Genomic DNA, 9,703 nt, shown 5'->3' with positions numbered 1-9,703 from the left:
ACGTGAGTCAGAGGTCAGTCAACCTGTCACCACTAGAGGTCGCCTTTGTTGACCGGGTCCACTGCCCCGGGACTTTCCTGACTAGTGTTGTGTGTCCAAATAAAATCACTCGCTAGTTGAACGCCTCCGTGTGTCGCTTGTGGAAGAAAGATCCAACGGGGTCACGTGACAGAGGGAAAAAAGATCCAAACGAGAAAGAAGATCCATACGGCAGAAGGATCAGTGTGTGTGTCGTCCTTGTCCCTCCGCCGTTCTTAATCATGTTCAGTCCATTTTCCTGTACGTGGAGTAGCGGTTAGGATGATTGCCTCCCACGCAGAGACTGGAAGGTGGCAGGGGTTCGAATCCACGCACCGGCTGCGCTGTCTCCTATTTCCCCTGGGTTTTACTGCAGACCTTCCAAACTGCACACTTCGCTCTAAAGTCGGCCCTGAACGCATACTAACCCCCTGTCACCCTCCTTCCTGCTGTCCTCTGTCCACGTCTGCACACCGCGTATAGCAACAGTTGCTTCGCGGCGCTGACACGGAAATACTTCTTCTCCGCTAGTTAACGCAAATGTAAAGTGTCACAGAAAGGCGTACGCCGCCCAGTCTCAACAAACCAGAAGAGAACGATGTCATTCGGAATGGCTAGGAGCAAGTTCTTTTTTTAAAGGGTGCACCGATCGACGTGCAGGGTGATATGTAAAAAAAAATGAAATAAAATGCGGGGGGAAGCAACAAAATTGACAAGCAAAATGTATTTCAATATGTCTAGCGGTGTCACGGGAGCCCCATACCGCTTTATTGCAAGAAACAACGAAGTAAGTGCACCAAAACTGACCCTGGTCACCCGCAGTGACCCCCTAGGTAAAGATATGCTATGTGTGAATAGTCATTTTAAAACGGAATTGAATATGAATAAATTAAGCGACTCGTTGAATAACCGTACCGGATACATATACAGCATAATATCTTAGAATATAAACATGTACTGTGTGTATATGCGTAAGTATATGGCTATAAGCTGATATGGCGCTCACCCTGTTTCATGTCCTCCCTGTGGCGGCCTTAAGCGCGCAGCATCGGGGCTATTCAAATACTATATTCGGTTTGGAAGAAACATCAATTCGATTCGGAATTCGAACACTGAATTCCATATTTGTTTCGGAAATGGATATATTACTAGTTTCGGTGTTCCAACAGTTCGAATATTCACACTGTCCTAGTAAAGAGTCAACCTCCGAAGCCAACCAGTCCACGCGTTACCAGAAGTGGATGTTCCTCAGGGGACATTTTTTTTTTCGAGGGCTTTTTTTCCGGGAGACATTTCTTCAGGGAACATTTTTTGAACAACTGGCTTTTTCGATGACTGACATATTTCGAATGATTCAATGTTTTCGACGTATTCAACGGTTCAAACACTTCACTTTCAAGCACCCGCAATGCCGTTCTTCGGTTCAAAGACACAAAAGCATCCATTTAAGTTTTCCTACAATCTTCATAGATGACTGTATTTTATATGTACAGATTAAGGGCCCTGTTGTGCACCCCTTTAAGGGGAGGGGGGCTTCCACGATTGTCTACTTTGGCCATGGGAACTGAGAAGTCACTCAAAGCGCATTTAGTTGTTACTAGGGAGCAGCAAAATATCAAGAAAAAGTATAATGCAACGCAAACAGTAAATAAAGTCGCACCGGTCTGCAAATTCACTTGGTGGAAAGTCCCCTTTCCATAATCTTCACAATAAGATCTTCCCAGCCAACAAAAATCGTCTCATGGCCCTGCGTGGTCGACTTTCAAAGTGAAGTCGTATTTCTGGAGTATGCCAATATATTTTGCTTCATACGCCCTAACTGCAAATTTCACTTGTCACTTTATACCCCAGTCACATAGACATAATAAGGCCACATTAACAAATTCCCGCCATCGAGCATTCATTACGTTCATTCACTTTTCGCGGTTACATCTTGACCATGGCGTACGATAACGAATACATAGCCCAGTATGCCGTTAAACAACTTATGCTGAACCAACAACCATCTCTAATAACATATTTTAGCATCCAGATTAGATTTAAGGCTTTCGAAAACTACCTCAAACGCTGATATAGAACACGAACGCCTCAATCGCAAATGCGGAGAATTGGCCGTGCAGAGCGAAATCAGATACACGACGATTTCTCGACATATAGCGAATGAGGGTGAGTTATTGCTTCACTTGCGTGCATAAAAACCATTACAAGTTAACGTGGTGCATGTATATGAAGCCAAACACGTCGTATTTAAAAGAAATCGTCGAAAATGTCCCGAACGCTCACAAGTAGCTCGAGAGTCAAACATGGCGGCCCGAAGCAAGATTGTGTTTCCACCGCCGAGCATAAAGCGCTCGCATTCGCAGTAAAATGCGTAAACGAAACGTTGTTTTCATCGTAACGATAGATCAAACATTGTAGTTCATTCATTTCATAAAACTTTTCGTCCAGAAGCTCGAGCAACAGAAGCAGAGCGTCTAAAATGCGACGGGACCAAAATCTCCACACGCAAGTGTCATCGAAAAACTTAAGTTCCACAAACTTCTCGCTGGCAGATCAGAATGAGCATTCCGCAGAACATGCACTAATGTTTCAGCTACAACTCAAAGCAGTTTCCAGCGCAGGACACCAACGCGTTCTTCAGCAGCGAGCAGATTTCTTCGCCACACAAGCACAATCTCAAACACTCACATACATTTCCCGCGGCAGATCGGCGGAGAGCTTTGTTGTGGTCTCCTCGGCGGTCCGCTAGGGGGTATATAAGCTCCCGCGCTGTCCTTCTCTCTCCCAGTTGAGTTACAGCTCTCGCTCTTGCCGTCTCGTTGCTGTCCCGGAAGTTTATTCGCCGTCGTAATGTCCGAGACTGAAGTCGCCAAGGCCCCAGCCACCCCGAAGGCCAAGGGCCGCAAGCCTGCTGGTGTCAAGAAGGACAAGAAGCCCGCAAACCACCCCAAATACACGGACATGGTGAAGAAAGCCGTCGCTGCGCTCAAGGAACGGGGAGGATCTTCCCGGCAAGCCATCCACAAGTACATCATGGCTAACTTCGACGTCGGCAAGGACTCCAAGGTGGTCAACACTCACCTCAAGCTGGCTCTGAAGCGTGCCGTGGAGTCTGGTCTGCTGAAACACGCCAAGGGTACGGGAGCTTCCGGATCTTTCCGTCTGGCTGACAAGACAAGTGGATCAGCTGAGAAGAAGACGAAGGCGGCACCCGCCGCCAAGAAAGCAGCGAAGCCAAAGAAGGCAGCATCCCCCAAGAAGAAGGCCGCTCCCAAGAAGGAAAAGAAGGCTGCTTCACCCAAGAAAGCCAGCAAGCCCAAGGTAGCGAAAGCAGCAAAGCCCAAGACCCCCAAGAAGGCAAAGAGCCCTAAGAAGCCCAAGGCAAAGAAGGCACCCACCAAGAAAACCGGAGCAAAGAAGTAAATTCATCGATGTGAGTGTTAATATCGTACCATTGGACAAGTCGTCGCATCTGTTCTCATCTTCTCATGCCATGCACAAATTTGTGTGTGCGCCATCTTTGTATATAACATAGTCACCATCATTTCCATGTGTAAATAGACAGGTTGTTCCTTTGTAAATAAATGTGTTGGATGTGTACTTGCATTGTGTTGCCCGGGTTTATGCCACTGGCCTTGCCTACTCCAGTGACTGCTTGGAAGGACAGCCGGTTCGCAGTCCGCTAAGCCAGAACTTTCGCAATATGGGAAAAAAAAAAAAAATTCGGAAATGCAGAAGCTCACTTCAGTTCTTTGAGACACTACGAGAACAGGGATCTTTGCGCGGTGTCACGGAAAAACAGTCATTGCATTGCTAAAGTCTGGGGTAAAAGACAAAAAGAAAAAAACTCCACCGAACCTAGGGTTCAGAGACAATACCCAGTAGAGGTGCCGCTTGCATTTGTCCAATATCCGAATATAAGAGCGCATGTTGGATTCCAGAAATGGGGCACCTTACGTTGGTTTGCCTCGCCTTGTTCAATTTATCTGGAATTAAAGAGAAGCGTTTTCGTCCATACATGTGTTCGCTTCGCCTTGTTCTGTAGAAGCAGTGTAGAACGTAGGATACCGGGACGAGGCAGACCTCGACGGTGTTTTGTCGTCACACTCCGAGCCACGTGACAGGCAAATCGCTCGGTAAACTAGAGCTGTCACCTAATCCCTTTTGATACAGGACAGGCTTCCAGGTGCCAAGAAAAATAAAAATTGGAATTACTTTATAAGGTAAAAACGAATTTCAAGACAAAACAGAACGATAACGAAGTTTCTAACCGTAGAAGAAGAGACAGTTCTTGTGGTTTTGCCGTGCCAGGAACTACCGAAACGTCTGTCACTACATCAGGTGTGTCGAAAAAATCTCAGGTACTGACCGATCCAATGTACAGGGTTCCTAGATACAGGCTAGATTCCTAAAAATAGGTTAGACTCCAAAAATTATAAAACTACTTGGAATACGCTCATACAGACGTTTGCCAGAGACTGAGGCCGTCTGCGTTCGTGCCACGCATTAAGCTAATTTGCGTAATTAACCTCGAAAAACTGACAAACTGACATAAAGAGCGGCTCCGCCCATTTCATCGACGCCTGACCAAGGTTAGGTCAGGAGAGCCTTTCACGTATTTCACACGATCTCCATAACGAATATGCCGAACGAACCATAGTGGCCAGCCTAGATCTCATTGATTGCCATAGATCCCCAGATTGCCTGCACGGTCATTCCCTTTTTCCTTGCTTTTTCTCATGATTTGAAAGCCATTGCAAGTATGTTTAATGTCAAAATTTCCTTTTGAAACTTTTTTCGTCTAGATCCGTTAACCCCGTTCAGTTCTCAGCTGCCACACCATGTAGGAAACACAGGTCTCCTTTTCTTCCCTGTCAAACGGATGTTGCAGATGACAAGGTCCCCATGGCTTGCGGGGTTTCGCTATGTAGGTCAGTCTTCTAGGTGCGTGACTGACCCTAAGAAAGCACGTGGCCAACGCAAAGAAAGCTGATCCCCATTCAGAGGTTAGACAAACATCTTCATGAATGCAACAATAGCGGGTCCGTTTGGAAGGAGGCCAGGGCTGTGGTCGAGAAGGATGACACAATGAAAAAAGTTCTAGGGGAGATATGTGGAGATTCTGGGAATGTTAGTAATCCTTATGTTTCTTACATGGAGCAGCTCTTTCCCCTTTTGTTTCCCCTTTCCCCCCTTGATGTATATGCGTGGGTTGAAACTTTCAGCTGTGTTTGAGAGTAGTGTTTCTCGGTACCATCATTTCATCGAACTAGGGTTGCCACCAGGCCGGTATTATACCGGCACGGCCGGTTATTTGCTCGCTCTGCCGGTTGCCGGTAGGAAAGTGATACCGGCAGCCTGTTGCCGGTATTTGTGGCTCAAGACCTTTCATAGGGGCTTTTGTGAGCTTTTCCCTTCAACATTCCACTACAGCTTGAATAAATCTGGAGCACAGACCCAACTCCGCGCAGTCACCAGTTGTTTCCTTAGTTACTCGTTATTATTATTATTATTACACACAGGAACACTCCTCATATTGTCTTGAGCTTTATCTCTCTTGTGTTCTGTGTGTTCTCTTCCACCCCTCACCCACTTCCCTTTCCCGCGAGCCTTTCCCTCTATTCCACCTCCTCTCCCTCAGCCGGTATTTTTCACTACGAAAGGTGGCAACCCTACATCGAACGCCGTTTAATCGAATCAGTGGTCGCCGCTTTTTCTTGCGGCAACGTGTGAAATACGTAAAAAGAGTTCCTGACCTAACCTTGGTCAGAGGTCGATGAAACGGTGTTCGACGAAAAGAAAGGAATCCAGGACAATCGATCACTAAAAAAATTGCTGAGGCCGGACAATTGCTCACCGCCTCTTGCACCGCGCTTATTCTGCAATTTAATTTCGCATTTTTATGTGATGTGATTTTATTTCTCGTTTATGGCGCTCATATATTCGACTTTTTTTTTAATGTTAGCTGAGCTTGGTGTACGTAGCAATAAAGTGAAACTGCCAACACCAAACTAACCTGGACATAGGAATGCAAACACTGAACTTGGATTAACCTAATATTAAACTAACCAACGTGGCTGTTCGGTCGTGTCCGCCCTGCTAAGCTTAACAGGCGTTAAAATGTGGCCTAAACCGACATGGACAAGGTGGCCGCCCATTTGGTCGAACGCCGTTTTATCGAAGGCGTTTGATCGAACGCCACTTGGTCGAAATCAGTTTGATCGAAAGCCGATTGATCGACGCTGTTTGTTCGAAAGACGTTTGTTGGGAGTTCAAAGCTCTGTGGAGTGCGTCGTACGCGCCTGTTTTTCTGTAGCTTTTGACCCGAGCATACGGAGCAGGCAATCAGTATAATCTGCTTATTTATCGATTTTTTTTGCTTTTTTTTCTGCCGAAGAGGGGAGGTCACTGATTATTTTCAGACCTCTCTGTCATTTACGAACAACACAGGCGAACAGAACAGTGGGGAAGAATCCGACGAACTGGAACATCTGGTAGTACACATATTGAAGAAAGTGGCCTCACGTTGGGAGCAACCGACAGTCTGTTCTTCTTAGCACCCTCCTCATTGCTGGCGGCAAATTTAAAGGCAAAGTTCTGAAATGAGATATAGCCATATGTGCATGAAAGTCACTCGAAGTCTGTGGTTACAAAAAAGTATGGCTGGTACGGCTTCAATCGCCGTAGACCACCCTGTTTGGACCTGCCTGCGGCGTGGATTGTTGGGATACGCAAAACCTGAGCTGCCCAGACGACAGAAGTGCTAATTGTGCTCCCATAAGACGAAGCCGAAAAGTTTACCCGGAGGAACTGGTGTGCAGAGAAACAGACAAAACAGAAAGAGCGTGGTCGTCTGGATTAATCGAGATTTTCCCTGCTTCATTGCGCTCATCCGGGTGCTCATTGTACCCATAGAGTCCATAGAGTACCCATCTGTGAGTACTCCAGGAATACTTCAGTATTGCGCACACGCTTATTCATGTGATGCACACTACGCCCGCGAAAGCAAAAAATAAAAATAAGTAAATAAATAAAAATCACAAACGCGTCAATTAGTGAACTGAATTTTGGCATACTTCGTAAGATTTCTTCTCGTTCTTAGCATGAGAGAGCAAAGCGCTGCGTTCATACAGCTCCTTTTGGAGAAGTGTCTCAAAGTGGCAGGTACAGGTAAATTGGAACCACGGCCATAAAGCAGGTCGTAGCTTCAACCTTAGCTTGTTGCTCGATAATTATTGCCCATGCACGGGCATTTTGCTTGACAGCTTATAGATTCAGTGTTCCTTGGTGTAATTCCATCTCGACGGCACCAATCCACGTCGTGGGAATGGAGGGATGCTGAGTCACGCGTCCTTTTGTGGAACGTTTCGAATGGCACAACAACCAGCTGTTTCGAAAAAAGCGCGCGAAATGGCTCCTTAGAGGGAGACAAAAAAAGTGAAGGAACAAGAATGGGGATGATGTTCGAAGCCCTCCAGCTGGAGCCTTTGTCACTTCCCGTCCCCCCTGCGCATTCCAGGGGAAGCAACGGAAGGAGGAGGTTTAGTGTAGGGAGGAGGGGAGCCAAACAGCGGCCTGATCAGAGTTCGGTGGGGGACGCAGCCTCCTGCAGATTTCAACTTGGGGTCCCAACCTTCCCTTCCCATCTGAAAAGGTTCCTTTCTTTCATTGTTCTTAGGCAACTTGAGGCTAGTGTGTTGTGTTGTCTTTACTTGTGTGTTCCAGTCTCAGAACCTCAATTTCGCCATCGTGTCCCCAATTTCCATTTTTCTCTTTTTCAGAACGACACTGAGGAGCAGCCAAAAGTGATACCTGTGTTGCACCATTGCCGTTTCTGTTTGTGCTAAAGGTCCGCTTGCTCTTTTTGAGCCGGAAGCCGTATGTATCCGTTCAAGAAGACCACGTAGTTCGATCCAGAGCAGAGATGATTAAGAACAAACCACTGGGTTACACCCGTGGTTGCGGTCTTGCGGTGATTGAGGGCGTTTTTTGGAAACCGATAAAACTTATCTCGAATCGCGTGCATCGATGCGTTGTGGAAAGAACGATGAAGCATATAGAGGAGATCAGATGGAAGACAATGACGTCATGCAGCGAGTATGTTATTGTGACGTCACCCCGTAAGTGACGTCGCTAGTGCGGTGGTAACTGGACGTTTTATAACTAATGCTAGTAAGCGCGGCTGCAAATTTATTGAAATATGCTGCATGCTGACTTGGGTTCAGTGCTGCAGCTTGTTACAGCAGCAGGGCTGCCCATAGGCATGGGCAGCACTTTCTTGTCCCAAGCTCATGGAAATGCCACCATACATCATCACATGACCAGCTAGCTCGCCTTACCCGATTCTGGTTCATTCGTACACGGTCTGTTCCTCAAGAATGTGGTCGTGACAAGCTTGACAGTAAATGCATTCCGTCACCAGGCTCCTCCTGCTTGATGACAATATATACCATCTCTGGGACATCCCTACAAGGCCGCGAACGCTCGGAATGTCTGGACATCCACAGGATATTTATGGTATACCATTCCTCTGTCTCTCACTCCTTCCTGCTGTCCTCTCTCCATCTGTCCACGTCTGTACGCTGCTCATAGCCACAGTTGCTTCGGGGCGCTAACACGGAATTTAAAAAATAAAAGATATAGGATATCATCCAACGACATTCACGTTTTCGTCTTTTATAATAAGCAACAGATGTCCTATATATGTCTACGGGATATCGTGCTCACGATGTTTAAACTCAGAAAGCAGCCTACAGATCCCAGGGATATCCATCGGAGATCCAGGAGGGCAAGATTTGGGCAATAATTAAACGTCGCAGGAACGTCACAAGGATATCGTCTAGAGATATACGGATGAATGTGGGACATTTATAAAATCTTGTTCCGAATGCCAATTTAAGTGTAACCATGGTGCTGGTAGAAAGCAAAAATAACTTTTATAAGCGTGATATATAGAGTGAACAAGTAAAAGCTTGTAACAAATAAGTAACAGCACTGTATTTATTTTGCACTCTTCTAGCTCCAGAGGTCACACATTGGTTTTACAGATCCACTCAGCAGGTAATCACATTATTGGGTCGATAACGTGAATTAAAAACGCAGTATTTGAGAGGAAGGGATGTGCGGAATGATGTTGGGTATACTTTGACTCGATGCAGATGCATGGGAATAGCGAAGACGCATCCTTGTCACCGTTACAAACATGTTACGCTCTTCACCCAGTTCGCAAATGGATGCTTACTGTGGTTACCCCCAGTGCCAAAGGGAACTTTTGCACGCATAGTGCAAGGTACGGCACTTATGCATAATGTAAAACCCCGAGACTAGAGAACACGAAAGGACAGACACAAACACGAAGTCTCAATTTACAATTCATTTCATTCATTCAATTCATTTCAATTCATTGCATCCATTCAGTCTCAATTCGAAGTTTTACATTATGCATCATCTTCACCAGCTCGCTTGCTTCCTAGCCATTTTTTCATGGCACTTATGCTGGTCACAGAGTGTTTCTGTACCGTGATGAATCTTGTACTGCCACAAACCTAACTATAATGTAGAGCAACAAAAGCATTTTGTTATATCTCATCAGATATATATGATGTGGTATCGCACTGCAAAATATCTCTGAAAGAACACATATATATTAAAATAAAATTTGAGAACATCCTGTGAATATCCCGAA

General features: G+C 45.9%; 1 protein-coding gene across 1 annotated transcript; it reads left to right on the top strand.

The window, feature by feature from the left end:
- The first annotated feature begins 2,796 nt into the window (after positions 1–2,796).
- Positions 2,797–3,618, top strand: LOC135366912 (histone H1-delta-like). Its single transcript, XM_064599899.1, has one exon. It carries the CDS (start codon positions 2,869–2,871, stop codon positions 3,439–3,441), a length of 573 nt encoding a protein of 190 aa, XP_064455969.1. The 5' UTR covers positions 2,797–2,868; the 3' UTR covers positions 3,442–3,618.
- Positions 3,619–9,703: the final 6,085 nt, after the last annotated feature.

Source organism: Ornithodoros turicata, chromosome 8 (genome assembly GCF_037126465.1).
Source record: "Ornithodoros turicata isolate Travis chromosome 8, ASM3712646v1, whole genome shotgun sequence".
NCBI lineage: Eukaryota > Metazoa > Arthropoda > Arachnida > Ixodida > Argasidae > Ornithodoros > Ornithodoros turicata.
The sequence above is the reverse complement of the archived record's forward strand: the minus strand, read 5'-3'. Positions and strand labels throughout refer to the sequence as shown.

Bases quoted from the DNA above. Each gene is read 5' to 3' on its own strand.
- LOC135366912 (XM_064599899.1), top strand. From the start codon at position 2,869: ATGTCCGAGACTGAAGTCGCCAAGGCCCCAGCCACCCCGAAGGCCAAG.